The 20,563-nt window shown below is 49.8% G+C and overlaps 1 protein-coding gene across 2 annotated transcripts in view; it reads left to right on the forward strand.

Moving 5' to 3' along the window:
* The window catches only part of slc12a6 (solute carrier family 12 member 6), a 28,280-nt gene that overhangs the window by 1,989 nt on the left and 5,728 nt on the right, over positions 1 to 20,563 (forward strand). For both annotated transcript variants that reach the window (XM_030337776.1, XM_030337778.1), the window contains 21 exons: positions 394 to 671; positions 5,205 to 5,299; positions 5,623 to 5,751; positions 6,366 to 6,512; positions 7,687 to 7,741; positions 9,151 to 9,281; positions 9,560 to 9,801; positions 10,233 to 10,360; positions 10,667 to 10,846; positions 11,162 to 11,326; positions 11,732 to 11,830; positions 12,099 to 12,156; positions 12,400 to 12,574; positions 13,247 to 13,365; positions 13,988 to 14,086; positions 14,170 to 14,289; positions 15,981 to 16,085; positions 16,838 to 17,006; positions 18,364 to 18,559; positions 19,105 to 19,274; positions 19,938 to 20,069. In XM_030337776.1, coding sequence (XP_030193636.1) covers positions 452 to 671; positions 5,205 to 5,299; positions 5,623 to 5,751; positions 6,366 to 6,512; positions 7,687 to 7,741; positions 9,151 to 9,281; positions 9,560 to 9,801; positions 10,233 to 10,360; positions 10,667 to 10,846; positions 11,162 to 11,326; positions 11,732 to 11,830; positions 12,099 to 12,156; positions 12,400 to 12,574; positions 13,247 to 13,365; positions 13,988 to 14,086; positions 14,170 to 14,289; positions 15,981 to 16,085; positions 16,838 to 17,006; positions 18,364 to 18,559; positions 19,105 to 19,274; positions 19,938 to 20,069 — 2,934 coding nt within the window. In that variant the 5' untranslated portion in view covers positions 394 to 451. The remainder of the gene's footprint in view (positions 1 to 393; positions 672 to 5,204; positions 5,300 to 5,622; positions 5,752 to 6,365; positions 6,513 to 7,686; positions 7,742 to 9,150; positions 9,282 to 9,559; positions 9,802 to 10,232; positions 10,361 to 10,666; positions 10,847 to 11,161; positions 11,327 to 11,731; positions 11,831 to 12,098; positions 12,157 to 12,399; positions 12,575 to 13,246; positions 13,366 to 13,987; positions 14,087 to 14,169; positions 14,290 to 15,980; positions 16,086 to 16,837; positions 17,007 to 18,363; positions 18,560 to 19,104; positions 19,275 to 19,937; positions 20,070 to 20,563) is intronic.

A 20,563-nucleotide genomic window follows, 5' to 3' on the forward strand; every position in this document is an offset into this window, starting at 1 on the left:
CACCAAACACCTGTGACAGTGCAGCGTGTACCTAGTACAGGGATCAGTTACCAAGGTGTAGAACGCATTCCACGTTGGTAACCCGGGTGTATAGCTAGCGATGGCCATCCACACCTGGTGAGAAACGAGACAGCATCTTCGATGAGGATGAGGCCGTCCCAGGGTAGAACCTTCCAGAACACGTCATAACATCATGACGTTTACCCGGGAGATAGACTAACGACCTAGACTAGCGTACAATAGGCTAGCCCTCCCAGCGTAGCCTGGCTTCAGCCGTGGGCTAACCGGGCTTAGCTTGGCCTCCCTGAGTGTAGCCTAGCCCCATAGCCCCCCCCCCCCCCCCCCCAGTCCCCACCCTTCTGCACTGTCCCTGAACCCCCTCCTCTGCAACAGCCCACCGCCGGCGCCGGCGCCGCCGCGCTCGCCCTCCTACACCCCCGAGCGCGTCGCCATGGCGTCGGTGCGCTTCACGGTGACGCCCACCAAGGCGGAGGACCTGCCGGACGCCTCGCCCGACCTCAGCGCCCGCTCCGCCGGCCACGTGCGCTTCGGCTCCCGGGAGAGCGTGAGCCGCAGCGAGCCCATCAGCGACTGCTCCGGGGGGCCCGCCTCCGGCAACCTGCCCGGGGCGGGGGGCGGGGAGACCCCCGACAGCAGCACCGCCGACCAAGGTGAGTGCGGCACGCAAGGGGGGGGGGGGGGGGCGCCTGGACCGGGGGATGATTGGGCTACTGAGGCGTCGCCATTGACAGCACTCGCCTGCTGTCACTGGGGGGCTTCTCGTCGTCGTTGTTGTTGTTGTTGTTGTTGTTTTTGTTGTTGCTGTTGCTGTTGATAATATGTATCGCTCATCCCATTTCTGAGGGACGGTTGTGCACTGAATGTAATCAATGTAGAAGCACTGAAAGAGAGGATTGGAGAGACGAGGCTTTGCTCATCCCACCCTCTTGCACGTATGCCTCGGTCAAACTAGTGTGTTTCTCCAGCAGAAGTACTGGAAACGAGTGCCTTATGTCACTCCCCTGGTGTTCACCCACATTCCATCAGCCCAAAACCTCCCAACCGTGACGAGCACAATTCCAATTCGCTCCCTCTCAAAACCATTCAGCCATTGGCCAGGAGAAGGTTGTTTATACTTGTGTCTATTGTCTGAATGCAGTCATGCCCATTGCATTAAACCCGGGCAAGTCTCAGCACCTCAGTTGCCACTGCCTTTGAGTTTTCAGGACTTGGAATGCTTGCTCCAATCTCCGCTAACTGTTGTGTGGCATTGCATTGGCGGGGCTAGCACCAGCGTAGCATAGCTAGCTAACTGATCCACCTTAAGCTGTTGTATTGTAGTGACTGGTAAAGGATGTGTCATGGGTTTGTAAGTAGTAAGCTTCCATTTATAGACATCTGGCTGAGTAATCCTATTGGACACTGCATAATGGGACAGCGCTTTAGGGAGGGGGGAGAAGAATAGGGGAAGAGAGAGGGAGAGGTAGAGGGAGAGAGCGGGAAGAGATGCAGAGATTGCTCGGAAGAGAGAAAGAGGGGGGGAGACATGAAGGGAAGAGGGATGAAGAGAGCGAAATATATTAACTGTGGGATATAGAGAGATACAAAGATACATAGAGACACATAGCTACATATGGGGAGAGAGACAGAGACACATATAGAAAAACAAAGAGAGGGAATATGTCTTTCTGCATCAATCCATTGCCATCTTTCTGTTTTCACGGTCCGTTAATATTGATTTTCTCCAGCAGACAGAATATGATTCTGTGAGAAGATGAATAGTTGTTGTTTGAGTGTGTAGGGCAGGGTCAGACCAGGTGTCGTTTGAGCAATAGGTCAAGCACACACACACAGAAGCTTGTTCTTCTTTGTTGGTGTGTGTGTGTGTGTGTGTGTGTGTGTGTGTGTGTGTGTGTGTGTGTGTGTGTGTGTGTGTGTGTGTGTGTGTGTGTGTGTGTGTGTGTGTGTGTGTGTGTGTGTGTATATATATATATATATATATATATATATATATATATATATTAGAGCTGTCAAGCGATTAAAATATTTAATCGTGATTAATCGCATTAATGTCATAGTTAACTGTAATTAATCGCGATTAATCGCAAATTATTTTTCTATGCTAAATATCCCTTGAATTTTTTGTCCCATAATTCTTCTCATTTGAATTCTCTTATCAACATGGTGAAGTGCATCGGCTTGCCTTGTGCAAATGATTTTTTATTGATAACAACATTGGCATATACACTGCTTTGAACAAATGTATTTGAACATAGCAATCAGGCTACTGCTTCTTTGTTTTGAGCCAAAGAAAAAAAAGAAAAAAAATTACTATTATTTTTTTTTTATAAAATAATTGCGTTAATCGCGCGATAAAAAATTTAACGCCGTTAAACTTGATTTGCGTTAACGCCGTTAACAACGCGTTTAACTGACAGCTCTAATATATATATATATATATATATCAATTTATATTTTGTGTACTGCGTCAGAGTCAACTAAGCTGTCAGATGTGAAGTCCTGATACTGCAGACAGACAGACAGACAGACGGACAGACCCCACCGCACCCCACCCTTCTTGAGAGGATGCAACGTGAATCCTCTCTGGTGAAACAGCTGAGCTGTTGTTGCAGGGTGGAGCAACAGCGCTGAGCGTATTGACCATATGGGATTTCACCCCCCCATTAGTGACATCACATGTGGGCGTGTCAACCCAGATCTACCGTGTGAGGGGTTGATCACCAGCCCCCCCACTTGTGCAGTGAACTTCTACTGGGTAGGCTTTTATCCATCTGCTGTTTGCCACTTGATGTCACAATGGGGTTGATCTCGAAACGGTTCGTAATGAGTAATCGACATCCCCCCGTGGTGATCCAATAGGGGTCCTTTTTAAAAACCTGAGCTTCTCTGCAAATTATTGTCCGGATCACCGACACAGGCTGGGAACCACGTTACACATCAACCATAAGATAAGCAGAAGCGGCTACCATGTCGCGGGTAAGAATCCCGTTTGAGGTGGTCAAGATAGTGAGTGTGGAGGTTGGCTGGTAATGACTCTGCACATTGAGCGGGGAAGTTGATTGGGATTCACTCTCATAGATAGCTAGATAGAAAGGAACTTTATTTATCCCTCGGGAAGGTTCCCGCAGGAAATTGCACTTCAAGCAGCAGCAAACCCCATGTTACAAATAGAATAAGAGTCAAAAACATGTGCAAAAAATGTGCAAAAGTGAAAAACGCAAAAAAACTAGAAACATTGCAAGAAAACAGTTAGTAAAAGGTGCTTCATTTACATATAGCCATTTGGCTGTTGACACCATCAGTTCATAGCGACTTATATATTATAATTGGGGCGGAGAACATTCAAAGCAGTGGGTTGTCATGTTCTGCAGTGCCTAGAGGCCTGTTCATTAGTGCGCCTGTGCTTTTCCGCCTAAGGCCACTACAAGCAATCTCATGTTTCTAATTTGTTTTTGAGAGATTCACTGCTTGAGTGTGTTTGTGTGTGTGTGTGTGCGTGTGTGTGTGTGCAGTGTTCACAATGCTGTGTGTGTGACTTAGGGTTTCTGCTAGTGTGTTGAAAGAACCTAAGCTCCCGGTACGGTCTCAAAACTGACATTTTGTCTTTAAGAACACGTGTCGTATATCTGGGCCTTCACCATTACATTATCCATTAACCCCCCCCCGCACACAAACTCACACACACACACACTCACACAGGCACGCATGCACTCACACACACACCCAAACACAGGCAGAGAACAAAGCTTGGTCACAACCCAAAGACAGGAAGCCATGCAGTCCTCAAACCCGTCATCATCAAACCCAATGCCCCTTCTCTAACCGGCCAGACAGGCTCTACTTGTGCTCCACATGGGAGACATACCACGACATAATTAATAGATGCAACTCTTCTTTACTTTCGCGAATGAATACACCAACATGACGAAATAAACAGATAGATGGTTTGTGTGTATACATGTTCTTGTGTGTCCTATTTAAGAGTTTCATTGACTGTCTGGGTGTACTTCATCTGTTTGTGTTTGTTGAAACTTGCCCCAAATATTGAAATAACTCAATCCCGCCCCCCTCCGCCCATCGATCAGGGATCCCCCGGCGTTAGCCATGCAGATATCGCTGTAGTTGTGCTTTTTTTTTCTGCTGTCGTACTCTCTGGCTCCATGAATGTGACTTTTCTTTGAATATATTTTAATTTTTGTGTGTGTGTGTGTGTGTGTGAGTCATGCGTGTGAAGGCTCTGTCTTGTGCGGCGGGTTTCGGCAGTGTGTGTCTCAACACCTGTCCAGGTTCCCATCGCCAAGACGATGGACACCACTGAGTCAGCATGCCGGGCCGAGGGTGTGCGGGTGTGTTCCAGAGTGCACGACGTGCGCACGGTTGTGCGTGCATGTGCACCGTTTAACAGAAGTGAGACGGCTGACTCGGGATCTGGAGATGTTCTGCTTACTTATGCGTGCGTGCATGTGTGTGTGTGTGTGTCATGTCTGAACTGCAATACTTGGCAAAAAATAGAAGAACTGTGTAGTGGTGAAGGGGAGAGAGAGATCGTTCCCCATGCCAAAAAAGCACTCTAGAGTTCTCTCTCTGGGGGGGGGGGGGGGGGGGGGAAGAGAGAGAGTGAGTGGGAGAGGGGGAGAGGGAGAGGGAGACTTGATTAGTCATTGCACAGGGTCTACTGACCCCCTCCCTGGGTACAAACCCCAGACCTTCCTGCTGTGAGGCATGAAGGAGCTAAAATTAGCACATTTATTTATTTATTGTAGATTTAGTTGGCTTGGACACATCAACCAGGCTAATTTAAGTCTTTAGCCTGGGACGGTTCCCTTTCTCAACAAAGGGCCGTTTCAACACAGCCAGGTCATTGCAATTGTAATTAATAACATTATTATTGACCTGGTTTTGATGGCCCTCTTCCATTGAGGCTGGCCAGGGACCTGATGTTGTGGGGTGTCTGTGACATACCACGCAGAACGGAGCCGTAATTCAATGGTTGGAACGTTTTTGCAATATTCGCCATCAAATGCTTTGGCATTCATGAATACACATGTTTGGAAGACCTGGTGGCAAGGTGGCTTTGGGATGGTGGTCAGAGGTTGCCAGATCGAATCCCTTTCACGCCTATCTTCACCAAAGGAACAGAGCTAGAGTCAGTGTCCGTTCTGTTGTGTTGCGTTTGCGTGCAGGCGATGGGAACTCCAAGATGTCCAGCGTCTACATCAACAACTCCCACGCGGTGGACGACGATGACTTCTACGACAGGAACCTGGCGCTGTTCGAGGTATGGGCCCCTGAGAGCCTCTCCTGTACCCCCCCCCCCCCCCCCCCCCATTATGGTCTTTCCCATTATTTTTCTTCCTGTTGTGTGGTTGGACGGCAACCAAATGGGGACAAAAAGGCTAATACAGCGTTCCCAGGCCTAAAGTGGGGCCAAGACTCAATCAATAATACTATTATATAAATAACAACAAAGAGGATGTCAGCGCTATATCCAGAAGCCCTTTGGGTTTCATTGCTCCGAGTTAAAGATGTGTGTGCGTTGAGGCCGTTGTGGTTTTCCTCTAGCGTCTCTTCACTCCGCTCCCTGTGGGCTGTCCCCTGTAGGAGGAGATGGACACCAGGCCAAAGGTCTCCTCCCTGCTCAACCGCCTGGCCAACTACACCAACCTGACCCAGGGAGCCAAGGAGCACGAGGAGGCCGAGAGCAATGGGGAGAAGAGGAAGGCCAGCAAGGTATGGCCGCCGCTCGCCCCGTCACCTCGGCCCCTAGAGTCGGCTGAGGCTAGAACCAACTGACGCCAGCAAAGGGTGGCTGAAACCGACTGGAGACGGACGGGAGCTGGCGGAATGCTAAGGCTAGACCGCTGGAAACCAGTTGAAACTGCTCAGAACTGGTTGAAACTGTCTGATACTGGTTTAAACTGGTCGAAACTGGCAAATGGAATGAGGCTGTTTGAGACAAACTTCAATTGTCTGGAACTGGTTGTGATGGAATGAAACTGGTTGTAACTTCCTGAAACCAAATGACTGAAATCAACTGAAGGCTTGTGGCTTTGAGTGGAGTGAGCTCAACTTTGAGTTGGAACCACTGCTTTATGGTGAACTGAAACAACAACCTCAACAACAACAACAACACACACACACACACACACACACACACACACACACACACACACACACACACACACACACACACACACACACACCCCTTTAATCTATAAAACTAGGACTTTGTATAACATTATTTTATTGACCTCACTCAATCTTATAGCCTTCATGACCTACAAATGGGGTCAAAGGTGAAAACCAATGAGTAAATAGTGTGTTCTTGGGTGTGTGTGCTCCAGGCCCCCCAGATGGGGACCTTCATGGGGGTGTACCTCCCGTGCCTCCAGAACATCTTCGGGGTGATCCTGTTCCTGCGGCTCACCTGGGTGGTGGGGGCCGGGGGGGTGCTGCAGGCTCTCTGCATCGTCCTCGTCTGCTGCTGCTGTGTGAGCACACACACTCACTCACTCACTCACTCACTCACTCACTCACTCACTCACTCACTCACTCACTCACTCACTCACTCACATTAACTCACTCACTCACTCACTCACTCACTCACTCACTCACTCACTCACTCACTCACTCACTCACTCACTCACTCACTCACTCACTCACTCACTCACTCACTCACATTAACTCACTCACATTAACTCACTCACATTAACTCACTCAAATTAACTCACTCACTCACTCACTCAGATTAATTCACTCACATTAACTCACTCTCATTAACTCACTCACATTAACTCACTCACATTAACTCACTCACTCACATTAACTCACTCACATTAACTCACTCACATTAACTCACTCACTCACTCACTCACTCACATTAACTCACTCAATCACACTAACTCACTCAATCTCACAAACTAACTATCTCACTCTCTCTCACGCACATCACTCATACACTCACTCACACTCACTCACTCAATCACTCACTCACTCACACGCACAGACACACACTACCTTACTCACTCACTCACTCACACATATGGCACACACGTATACTATGCACACACACTCGTACACACAAATGATAATCACAAGTCAATCTTTATGTTCATCTCTCTTTCTCTCTCTGTGTCTCTCTCTGTCTCTCTGTCTCTGTCTCTCTCTCTGTCTCTATGTCTCTCTATGTCTCTGTCTCTCTCTCTGTCTCTATGTCTCTGTCTCTCTCTCTGTCTCTATGTCTCTGTCTCTCTCTCTCTCTCTCTCTCTCTCTCTCTCTCTCTCTCTCTCTCTCTCTGTCTCTATGTCTCTATGTCTCTGTCTCTCTGTCTCTCTGTCTCTGTCTCTATGTCTCTGTCTCTCTCTGTCTCTATGTCTCTGTCTCTCTCTCGCTCTGTCTCTATGTCTCTGTCTCTCTCTCTCTGTCTCTATGTGTCTGTCTCTCTCTCCGTCTCTATGTCTCTGTCTCTCTCTCTGTCTCTCTCTCTATGTCTGTCTCTCTCTATGTCTCTGTCTCTATGTCTCTCTCTCTGTCTCTATGTCTCTGTCTCTCTCTCTGTCTCTATGTCTTTGTCTCTCTCTCTGTCTCTCTGCCTCTGTCTCTCTCTCTCTGTCTCTCTGTCTCTCTGTCTCTCTGTCTCTATGTCTCTGTCTCTCTCCCTCCAGACCATGTTAACAGCAATATCTATGAGTGCCATCGCTACCAATGGAGTCGTCCCAGGTAACCTCCCAACCCTAGCCAGAGACTGAATGTGTTAACATGACCTCACAGTCTGGTGTTTCCGTGTGTATGTGTGTCTGCACAGTACGCCTATGAGTAGATATCTGTGTGTGTGTGTTTTATTTGACTGTTTGTGTGTATGTATATATCTTTGTATAAGTTTGTTTTATTCATGTCTAATACGTGTTATTTTTGTTTGCCCTGCCCCTCTCTGTTATCCCCCTCTGCTTCTCCGTCTCGCTGAACGTTAAAAACCTTTAGTGGTTTTTTAACTCGGACCGTCACTGGAAACCTCAGACGTTTTTGTAATCCATAACTTCCACTAACTCATCAAGATAACTTCAACAGTGATTTACTTTAACAGACGTCTGTGCCGGTCCTGGTTTAGTTTAAACTTCCTCGGTTTCCATTCTAACTCCTTGAAGACCATTGTACAATGCTGGGTTTTCAGAATAAAAGTCCCCTCATTGATCTTATCTTGAGCGCGTACAGAAGTGACAACCATGGAAGATCGCTATAACGGTTTTCCATCGCTCTTATTCCTCACAGAGACTAGCTCTTATTTATGTCAGCCGTCTCCATCGTAATTCTACTAATACATTCATCCTTCTCTCCCTCTCTCCCTTCATCATCCCATCATCCACTTTCTCTTCTATCCGTTGACGAACTCCTTATCTTTTTTCATTATCGTCGGGACTGTGTATTCCTTTATCTCCTCGCCCTTCTCTCCTTCTGTCGCTCTGTTGATATCGATCTCTTGTTTATTTCTGTCCTCTCTCTATCTCCTTCTTTTCTTTCGGTCGTTCTTCCTTCTCGTGGTCCGTCTCCTTTCTGTCATTCGTTCTGTCTCTCACTCACAAACCGTTTTCGTCTTTATTTTCCATCCTACCATCTATTTATCTCTTTGCTTTTCTTTGTCAAATTTCTCACCTCTTCTTCCTGCTTTCGTGATGTTTTCCTATTTTACTGCATGCTCTCTCTCTCTCTCTCTCTCTCTCCAACATATTCTTTCTCCCTTATTTCTTACTACTTTCCATCTCTCTCCACCTCTCTCTCTTTCTGAACTCTGCCCCTGGGTGTGTCTTGCCATTATGCTCCCCTCTCTCTGTCTCTGTCTCTGTCTCTGTCTCTGTCTCTGTCTCTCTCTCCTCTCTGCTCCTATGTCTCTCCCTCTCCTCTCTGCTCCTCTCTCTCTCTCTCTCTCTCTCTCTCTCTCTCTCTCTCTCTCTCTCTCTCTCTCTCTCTCTCTCTCTCTCTCTCTCTCTCTCTCTCTCTCTCTCTCTCTCTCTCTCTCTCTCTCTCTCTCTCTCTCTCTCTCTCTCTCTCTCTGATCCTATGTCTCTCTCTCTCTCTCTCTCTCTCCCCCTCCCTCCCTCTCTCTCTCTCTGCTCCTATGTCTCTCTCCCCAGCGGGGGGGTCTTACTTCATGATCAGCAGGTCTCTGGGCCCAGAGTTCGGGGGGGCCGTGGGGCTCTGCTTCTACCTGGGGACCACCTTCGCCGGGGCCATGTACATCCTTGGGGCCATCGAGATCCTACTGGTAGGTTTCAAGGCCCCAGTGGTTCCCAACCACTGGCACGGGGCCCTATTTAGGCTTGCTTGATTTGTATGTTAGGATTGTCGAGGGACATTGCTGACTTTAGAGCTCTTACAACAGATATTCGACAATAATTAATGATTTAATAGGTTCGAAAGGTCCACATATGATGACCAAACAAAACTTAAGATATAGCTTGTAATGACCCACCTGTCTTTAAAATGGCCGCCCTTTCTGTCCACCTGCCTTGGTTGCATCTCCTCCTCCCTCTCCCCCTGCAGATGTACATCGCTCCGCAGGCGGCCATCTTCATCGCCAGCGCGGCGGAGGGTGAGGGCGCGGCCCTCCTCAACAACATGCGGGTGTACGGCTCCATCTGCCTCCTGCTCATGTCCCTGCTGGTGTTTGTGGGCGTGAAGTACGTCAACAAGCTGGCGTCCGTCTTCCTGGCGTGCGTCATCGTCTCCATCCTCTCCATCTACATCGGGGCTCTGGTCTCCGCCTTCATCCCGCCGGACTTCTCGTGAGTGCACTCAAAATGTTTAAAGACCTACCTTCTACTTCAGCTGGACTTCGGGTGTCATTGCTGTTGATTATTTCAAACACGGAGCGAAAAGCTGTTTGATAAGAAGTGTTGTAGGAAGTGACTCGTAGGAATTCCCCGTAATTCGCTTTGGGTAAAACTGTGTGCTTGGTGACTAAATTGTCTGCCTTGACCCCCTGTAGTTCCGGCTGATGCTGGGATTGGTTCTGCTTTGTTGTGTAGTAGCCCTTTACTGTCCTCTAGTGGCCAGAAACAAATGAATGCTGCTTTAATTGGCATAACCAAAGTAATTTACATTGTGTTGAGTTTACATTCGGTTGACCATAAGTAGGACTTGCAACTTAACTGACCAATGGCGTGGATCATCACCCTCCCCACTGACCAATGGGATTCCTCTATCTCGGCCACAGGGTGTGTATGCTGGGGAACCGCACTGTCAATGGGCATGCTCTCTCTGACAACCAATGTGCCAAGACAGTGTTGGGGCAATCCACAGAGGCAATGGACCAAGGGGACGGGAACCTCACCTTCATGGCCGGTGGGTGAACCCACCAGCAACACATACGGTCTTACTTGGAGAAATCTGAATAGAGAATGGTGCTTTAGTAAAATGCTTGCAAAAAATGTGTAAGAAAACAGATTGGAACAAATACAAATGGATCAAATAAATTTTGGCTGAAATTCAGCTTTGATCAAATGTGATTTGATAAAATATGAAAGAGAATCGCTTAGGAATCCCCAAAAAAATTACTGATTCGTAATGCTACAAAATATTGTATAACCCTTGATTACTTATTTTGATCCAAAAAAATGATTGAATGACGTGAACTTCATCCTGACATAGAGAACTCCACCGCCATCCCGCCCTCCGCGACCTCCCTGACCCCCAGCGCCGTAACCACGGCGATATGGAAACATTTCTGCGACAGCTCGGAGCTCAACGCCACCTGCGACGACTTCTTCACCCACAGCAAGTTCACCACCATCCAGGGGATCCCCGGCCTGGCCAGCGGCATCATCACAGGTGTGTGTGTGTGTGTGTGTGTGTGTGTGCATGTGCATTTGTGTGTCTGCGTGTCTGCTTTCACATGTACATGTGCGACAGATTGCCATCCGAGTTCATCAAAGCGTAGGAAAAAATTGCACAAAATATTTGGTGAATTGCATTGGTTGAAACGAAAATTAAGTGTTTCGATGTTAATCCACGTTTTGTTGACACACCCATATTCTTGTCCTCAACCATAATTATAATTTCTTGGCGTATTTTGTTTGAGTCGTACACGTATTGAATGCGTTGAGTAAGAAAGGAGTTCTCATGTCTTGACTGATTGGTCGACAGAGAACCTGTGGAGCACGTACCTCACCAGGGGGGACGTCCTGGAGAAGCCGTCCCTCCCCTCCACTCACGTGTCAGCCCCAGCCACCAATCAGAGGCCCTATGTGTTCGCTGACATCACCACCTCCTTCACGCTATTGGTCGGCATCTTCTTCCCATCGGTCACAGGTATGGACCTCCTGTCTGGTGGTCTGCTTTTGGAGGTTCACTCACTGTGTTCTTTTTTTTTTATCATCTGCGCCTCCTGCTGTTGTTGCTGTTTATATCTGCTTTTATTTTGAAGTAATAGGGTTAGGGTTAGGGAAATGCTTGGTTTGGGGGGCGGTTTTACTAAATAGCAAGACAGTCCTTCAAAACCTCAAGCGGGATAATCCAGTGTTTGATAAAGTGTGACCTTATCTTATCTTTAATCTGTTGCGGACGCCTGCGGTAATCTGTGCACCTGAGAAAGGCGTGCTGTGCTTGAACAAACACTTGACACTGACAGGCAGGCTGACAGAGTGAGGAGGGGTGTGTTGGAGGGAACAGTGGGCTCATTGTGTGAGGTCCCCTCCCCCCCTCCCCCCCAAACAGGAATCATGGCCGGTTCTAACCGGTCGGGGGACCTGAAGGACGCCCAGCGATCCATCCCCATAGGAACCATCCTGGCCATCCTCACCACCTCCCTGGTCTGTATCCTTTCAATCAGGGGGCTCTGATGTCATCGCCCCGCCGGCCAATCAGGAGGCTGCCTTCTCTGATGCCCTCACCCCGCCGGCCAATCAGGACGCTCACTTCTCTGATTGCGTCACCCCGTGCAATTGTGTTGGGTGGATGGCTTAGAATTTAGTTTAGATGAAGAGCAACCACTCTTCATTAGAAATGACTTGGTTTGAACTTGGAACCTGAACGTGAGCACCGGTTTGAGCTGGTTGTTGTCCTGAGTGTTCCCCCCCTCCAGACCTGAGCAGCGTGGTTCTGTTCGGCTGCTGCATCGACGGGGTGCTCCTCCGAGACAAGTCAGTACGACCCTCCACAAAGTCACGCTGATTTAATAATGGCAATGTTTGAGGTAGTAGGATCTGGATTTGTACCCCAACATTCCCTGATCTAAATCAATGTATCTATACATCCCATCGCTGAGTACGATCCATTGGACGCAGATGAATTGACCCGTTTTCTCGACGTCGCCAACGAAGCTTCGCCGTAGATGCGGTTGTCGTGGATACGCAGCGTTTGACCCCCTCGGTGTGACCCGGCAGGTTCGGCGACTCGGTGAAGGGGATCCTGGTGGTGGGCACGCTGGCCTGGCCCTCCTCCTGGGTCATCGTGATTGGCTCGTTCTTGTCCACGTTCGGCGCGGGCCTCCAATCGCTGACGGGCGCGCCCCGCCTCCTCCAGGCCATCGCCAAGGACAACATCATCCCGTTCCTCAGGGTAGGGCTCCTGATCCCCTCCCTCCGAGTACGACGGCGTCAGGCGGCAGGTCTTCTGACAGCACAGGGGGGCTGCAGACAGGTGGAGGAAAGGGGCGGAGCCGGGTGGAAAGGGGCGGAGCCGGATGGGAAGGGTACCCCTGACCGGGTAGGGATGTTAAGGCCGGGCTCCAACAGATGAGCTAGACAGGACCTCCTAGAACAGACTGTTGTGTCTTCATTAGGACATAAGGAGCTAGACAGGGCCTCCTAGAACAGACTGTTGTGTCTTCATTAGGACATAAGGAGCTAGACAGGGCCTCCTAGAACAGACTGTTGTGTCTTCATTAGGACATAAGGAGCTAGACAGGGCCTCCTAGAACAGACTGTTGTGTAGTCATTAAGACATAAGGAGCTAGACAGGACCTCCTAGAACAGACTGTTATGTAGTCATTAGCACTAGATAACTGCAGAGTAAAAAGGCAACATTGACGAGGCAAACGCGTATCGGAAATGGGAAACACTGTGTGTGGATTTATTAGATGACTTTCTCTCAATGGAGCTGTGTGTGTGTGTCTGTGTGCGTGTGTGCGTGTGTGTCCGTGTGTCCGTGTGTGTGTCCGTGTGTGTGCGTGTGTGTGCGTGTGTGTGTGTGTGTGTGTGCGTGCGTGTGTGTCTGTGTGTGTGCGTGCAGGTGTTTGGCCACGGTAAGGCCAACGGGGAGCCCACCTGGGCCCTACTGCTGACGGCCTGCATCGCTGAGCTGGGCATCCTCATCGCCTCCCTGGACCTCGTGGCCCCCATCCTCTCCATGTGAGACCTTTGACCTTATAAGAACCCTGACCTTGGCTTTAACCCTCTAAGACCTGTGACCTTTAACCCTGTAAGATCCGTGAACTTTCACCTTTAACCCTGTAAGAACCCTGACCTTTGCATATAAGGTACATCCAGGGTGTGTAGGCCTGTGTCTTTCCCTCTGTAAGGTTGGCAGTCAAGGTGTGAAAGATGCATTTAAGTTAGGGTAGGCAATTCGGAGCAAGCAGCCTGAGGGTGAACTAGATTTAGTACTATCTGAAACTGAAAAATACCAGCCTTACGTGGATGGTAGCTAGGCCAGCCAATCATTTCTTCGTGGGCTGAATGAAATGATTGAAGGGCTTATTTCATGCCTGTGACAGCCACTGATACCAGATTATTAAATTGTTCTTGTCAGGGCTTTCATTTTCTTGATTGCAGTTGGGTGTAAAGAGAATTTTAATACAAATTCTCTCTCTTTCGCTATTTTCTTGGCCTCTCTCCTTTCTTTGATTTTTCTCTCTCTCTCTCTCTCTCTCTCTCTCTCTCTCTCTCTCTCTCTCTCTCTCTCTCTCTCTCTCTCTCTCTCTCTCTCTCTCTCTCTCTCTCTCTCTCTCTCTCTTCCCCCCCCCCCCCCCAGGTTCTTCCTGATGTGCTACCTCTTTGTGAACCTGGCCTGTGCTCTGCAAACGCTCCTCAGGACCCCCAACTGGAGACCCCGCTTCTCCTACTACCACTGGTACACACACACACACTTCCCCCACTAGTTTGTACACACACACGCCACCAGTATCTGATGGCAGTGTGTCTTTGTGTGTGTAGGTCCCTGTCATTCTTGGGGATGACCATCTGCCTGGCACTCATGTTCATCTCCTCCTGGTACTACGCTATCGTTGCCATGGTGATCGCCGGCATGATCTACAAATACATTGAGTATCACGGGTACGTCTCCATGGAAATGCAATGTGTGTGTGTGTGTGTGTGTGTGTGTGTGTTTGTGTGTGTGTGTGGGGGGGGGTTATGTGTAATGTGTGTGTATCAGTGGAGGCTTCTCCAGTGAGGAGAGGGAGGAAGATCCTCCTTTACATTGTTGAGAATAGAAAATGTAGATTGTCCAGACTACTGTAATGAATTAATATCCTTAAATATGACTACATTGCCTTTGTTTATGTAATGCTTGTTTCCCTGGGTAAAGGGACATTAGCACCCCCTATCGCCTATTGACATTTACTTCAGGGAGGATGTTCCTCCCTCAGCCTCCATTGACTCCCATTCATTTCCCTGAAAGTGTTGGCGGCCGGTGAATAACATGGGGCTCAATGGGAGAGAGGAGGAAAGTCCTCCTCTGAGTGGGTGTGACTAGCTAAGGGTTTTGGATCCCACCTACGTCTATTCACGAATAGGCGTGAGCCCTGGCTGCGCTATGAACCAATAAGCAGGAGCCCTGGCTGCGCTATGAACCAATAAGCAGGAGCCCTGGCTGCGCTATGAACCAATGAGCAGGAGCCCTGGCTGTGGAGCAGCCCGGAGGGAGAGAACCCACGAACCCGCTTAGTCGTATGCCTCGTTCTCGGTGCTCTACTGTTTGTTGCGGTACAGTGCAGCTATGTTCGCTTATATTGACGAACAGAGCAACGTTTCCGTTGCCCGCGGCCGAGCTGCAGAGCCCGCGAGGAGGATTGACTTGGTCTATAAATTAAGTCACTCAATCTTACTTTGCTTAACACCATGACCAACATTCTAAAACACCCATTAACATCCACCTTTGCCTCAAACAATGGCTTACAGCCCATGCAAATAGTTGTGAAATAATGTTGAATTGTTTGTTACTCTGACCGGTCTGACCGTTCTGTTTGATATTACAATTACAATTAGGGCATTTAGCAGACGCTTTTATCAGACGCTTTAACCGCTTTTATCTAATACACACATTGACAAACCGACGGAAGAGTGAACCATGCAAGGCGACAGCCAGCTCGTCGGGAGCAGTTAGGCTCAGGGTCTTGCTGTCTTGCTCAGGGACACATCAACACTCAGCTAGGAGGAGCTGGGGATCAAACTAGCAACCTTTCAGTTACAAGACAACTGCTCTACCTCCTGAGCTAAGCCGACCCATCGTGGAAAGGATGTTAGTGAATCATTCAGAGCAGGATGCATTTTAAATGGCATCACTTTTGGTTTTGTGTCTTAAAACAAGCTGACGATAAACATAGCCAAATTACAACGAATAGCTTCAGTCATTGAGGGCAAAAATAGGTCCAATGATGGGTCCACATTTTTTTTATTTAGTTTTACAAATCAAGAGCAGGCCTGATTTGACTAATTGGCTTTGCATCCTTTCCTTCTGCCCTTGTAGTCAAAGATATGCTGACCAGCTTTCAAAGTACAATGTTGCCACTGGTGGATTTGTATCAATTCACATAATTATCCCTCCCTGCTATTTTGTAGTACACCAAAACACCCTGAAACAACTCGAGTCTCACATAGTTCTGCCACCCTACGCCACTATCAGTGCAAGCAGGCCAATGGCAACCAAGCACGCAGTCCTTCCTCCCTCACTTTAAAACCACCAGCCGCCACCGGTGTGTATGTATGTGTGTGTAACATGTGTGTCCTATTTGTGTGTGTTTCAGAGCAGAGAAAGAGTGGGGTGACGGTATCCGTGGTCTGTCTCTCAGCGCTGCTCGCTACGCCCTCCTGAGGCTTGAGGAGGGACCGCCCCACACCAAGAACTGGAGGTAGAGAGACCCTCCATAACCCACACATCGTTACATAGAAGTTCATCTTCTACCTCATATTATACTACACGGCGTAGAGTAGGGCTGTCTAAATCACAATGAGTCACTTCATGAAGAGCAACTAACCGCATGAATACATGACAGAATAATCTACGCTCTCCCTCTGAATAATGCATCCCTTCACCTGTTCATGTTTTATTGACTTATGAATATTTGACGGCTCCATTACTTATGGAACTCTTTAGTGGGGTGTTCTCATCAAATCAAATGAGACAAAACCCTACACATCCTGAAGACACACACACACACACACACACACACACACACACACACACACACACACACACACACACACACACTAACACACACACACACACACACACACACACACACACACACACACACACACACACACACACACACAGAAACACACACCGAAGGGCACTTAGCAAGCAGGAAGTTATGCCTGAAAGGCTATTAATGTGTGTGTGTGTGTGTGTGTGTGTGCGTGTGTGTGTGTTGGCGCCTGTGTGTGTGTGTGTGTGTGTGTGTGTGTTGTATGTCTGTGGGTTTTCCCTTGTATTTGTGTGTGTGTGTGTGTGTGTGTGTGTGTTTGCCCTGTGTGTGTGTGTGTGTGTGTGTGTTTGCGCCTTTGTGTCTTCGTGTGTGTGTGTATGTGTTTGCCCGTGTGTGTGTGTGTGTGCGTGTGCGTGTGCGCGTGCGTGCGTGTGTGTGTGTGTGTGTGTGCGTAGGCCTCAGCTGCTGGTGCTCCTGAAGCTGGATGAGGACGCCCACGTCAAGTCTCCGGGCCTGCTGACCTTCGCCAGCCAGCTGAAGGCCGGGAAGGGGCTGACCATCGTGGGCACCGTGCTGAGCGGCAACTTCCTCCACAGCTACGGAGAGGCCCTGGCCGCGGAGCAGGTGGGCTGCACGCACAACGGGTGTATAAAGTGATGTGCCTTTTTGGACGCAACAGGCAACATTTAATACATTCAGTACAAGGATGGGGGAGAAGGCGTTTCGAGCGGTCCGCGGATAGCATCACACGCCTCTGATGCTCCAAGAGTACTGCAAATGTTTGTAACTGTATGAAACCAATCCGTATAAGCACAACGAGGCCAGCACGCTGAATCTCCATAGTTGGTTTTCTGTTTACTTTTTTTTTAATGCGTTACCTCGCCCCCAAACGTCTTGTCCAATGATTGAGCGATCTATGCACACACAACGTGCGTTGTTGACAAATTCTCGGACTGTTTTGCAATGTGAAAAGGACGGGCCATAGAGATTGAACTAAGGACTTTCCTGGTGTGAATATGCCCTAAGGCTCTGTCAGGCCTGTTTATCCGACCGTCTGAATATCAGTCTATATATAGTTTGTTGGTCAGTCTGTGACTCTCTCCGTGAGTCAGCATTTGGATCCGTATGTTGATGTGTCCGCCTGCATGCTCTTCAGTCTGTTGGTCTGCCTGTCTGACTGTTTTCCAGCCTGCCTTTTGATGTTTGTGACCGTCTGTCTGACTCTCTGTTTACGTCTGCCTAATCATAAAGCATTGTCGTTGATGTCTTGATTGCGTACGTCTTCTCTCGGTCGTTAACTCTACGCTTAGTTTCACTTTGTTAATGTTTTGACGTACTTGGTTTTTATGTTCCTATCTCACTTTGATTTGTCTTTGGTTAACTGTTACTGCGTGTTGTTAACAGATGATACCTCCGTCTCCCTCCGTCTCCCTCGTTCCCCACTCCTCTCTCTACCCCCCCCCCTTGATGCCTGAACACCGCAGTATGCTCTGTCACTTTAGCACCCCTACACTTTATAATACATGCCAGTGCTTTATTCAATTATTAAATTATTTGATTGTTGCTATTGTCGATATATCGTGTATACTTAGCTTTTTCGTTTTTTTGCTTTACTATGCAGTTGTCGCTTGCCTTGAATTTCACTGGGCAGTATAACCCTGTGTTGCACTTTACATTAGAGAAATAAAACATATTGACTCCTGTCTCTCTCCCTTCTCTCCCACCCCTTCTCTATCCCTTCTCTTTCTCTCTTCCTTCTCCCCCCCCCCTTCTGTCTCTCTCCCTTCTCTCTCCCCCCTTCTCTCCCCCTTCTCTCTCTCTCCCTTCTCTCCCTCCCCTTCTGTCTCTCTCCCTTCTCTCCCCCCCCTTCTCTCTCTCTCCTTTCTCTCCCTCCCCTTCTGTCTCTCTACCTTCTCTCCCCCCCCCTTCTCTCTCTCTCTCCCTTCTCTCTCTCTCTCTCCCTTCTCCCCCCCCCCTCCAGACCCTGAAGCACCTGATGGACAAAGAGCGCGTGAAGGGCTTCTGCCAGTGCATCGTGGCCCACAAGCCGCGCGACGGCATCAGCCACATGATCCAGTCCAGCGGCCTGGGGGGCATGAACCCCAACACGGTGGTGATGGGCTGGCCGCAGGCCTGGAGGCAGAGCGAAGACCCCCAGTCCTGGAAGACCTTCATCAGTGAGTCACCCAGGAGGAGGAGGAAGGAGAGAGGAGAGAGGAGAGAGGTGGAGGAGGAGGATGATGATGATGGAGGAAGGAGAGAGGAGGAGGAGGAGGAGGAGGAGGAGGAGGATGATGATGGAGGAGAGGAGAGAGGTGGAGGATGATGATGGAAGGAGAGAGGTGGAGGATGATGATGATGATGATGAGGGAGAGAGGAGGAGGAGGTTGGAGGGGGAGAGACAGACAGACAGATGGAGGAGAGACAGGTAGACAGACTACTCGGCAGACAGATGGAGAGGTGGACGGACAGACAGACAAAAAGACAGACTTGCTAACACTCAAACAGGCAGTTTGAGACACCGTTATCTGAGAGATGTAAAAAGGTTGCCCGCCCAGCCGTACGACGACGGGTGGCTCAGCCTCCCAGTGTGCCCGGTCCACTTGGGGGCGGGGTCTCCGAGGGTCCGCCGGAGCCGGTCTCAGCCGCCGCCGGCCGCCCTCCCCTGATCTAACGGCGCCCTCCCCCCCGGTCTCCCCCCCCCCCCCCCCCCCCCCCCCAGACACGGTGCGCATCACCACTGCGGCCCACCTGGCCCTGCTGGTGCCCAAGAACATCTCCCTGTTCCCCTGCAACAGCGAGCCGTGCTCCGAGGGCTACATCGACGTGTGGTGGATCGTGCACGACGGCGGCATGCTCATGCTGCTGCCCTTCCTGCTGCGCCAGCACAAGGTGAGCGGCCCCCCGGGGGGCCGGCGTGGTTTGAAGGGTGGTACGAGACGGGGTCTTTTCCCGCCGTGCTGCTAGCTTCTTAGACCAATGGCTTGTTTTGCTCAGCGTTGATTAGCTCGGTAGTTCCCGAGGTATAAACGACGTTGTTCCCTCTTGCTCCTCGCCTCCTCCTTCCCCTCTTTCACCTCATCCCGTCCTCGTCCTCTCCCATCACTTCTCCACCCCCTCTTCTCTTCCTCCTTTTCATCTCATTATCCTCCACCTCCTTTTCAACTCCATCCCCCAATCCTGTTCCTCCTCCTCCTCCTCCTCCTCCTCCTCCTTCAACCTCCTCCTTCACCTTCCTCCTCCCACTCGTCCCGTTCCTGCTCCACCTCCTCCTCCTCTTCCTCCTACTTCTTCTCCACCACCTCCTCCTGCTCCTCCTCCTCCTTCACCTTCCTCCTCCTCCTTCACCTTCAACCTCCTCCTCCTCCTTCACCTTCCTCGTCCCACTCGTCCTGTTCCTGCTCCACCTCCTCCTCCCGCTCCTCATCTTCCTCCTGCTCCTTTATACCTTCCTCCTCCTCCTCCACCTGCTCCTCATCTTCCTCCTCCTCCTCCTCCTCATCATCTTCCTCCTCCTCCTCCTCCTCCTCCTCCTCCTCCTCCTCTTCCTCCCAGGTGTGGCGAAAGTGTGGGATGCGTATCTTCACGGTGGCGCAGATGGAGGACAACTCCATCCAGATGAAGAAGGACCTGGCCACCTTCCTGTACCACCTGCGCATCGAGGCCGAGGTGGAGGTGGTCGAGATGGTAAGCTGGGGGCACACCGGAGGACGATAACCACCGGAGGACGATAACCACCACGATGGATACACAGACACGTTGAGCAACAACCTCTCTGTGAACATTCATCATTTGTCATGATGGTCGGCCCTACCCTGGCTATTGCCAGACCAAGCTCGTTCGAGCTTGGTCTGGCAATAGCCAGGCTATCGCTGACCATCATGATGACAAATGACGGATTGGTCTGGGGAGGCTGCCGTCCTTTTCTTCAGTGATCATCGGGCGTAGTTCGAATGACTCTGTCTGTACGCAATTGGCTGCTTGCCGTCGCTTCCCTGTCGTCATTGTGTTAAACCAGCCAATAGCGCGCCAGGGGGGAAAAAGCCAGCTCTGTGATTGGCTCCAGTAAAATCGGATCGGAAACAGGAAGAAATGTATTTCCCCTCTCCAGCCCCTTGCTGCAGGGCGAATTCAAATCGCAGGCAGAACGGGCTGGGGGGGTACTCAGTCTAGGTCAGCAC

This window comes from Gadus morhua, chromosome 17 (genome assembly GCF_902167405.1).
Source record: "Gadus morhua chromosome 17, gadMor3.0, whole genome shotgun sequence".
Classification (NCBI taxonomy): domain Eukaryota; kingdom Metazoa; phylum Chordata; class Actinopteri; order Gadiformes; family Gadidae; genus Gadus; species Gadus morhua.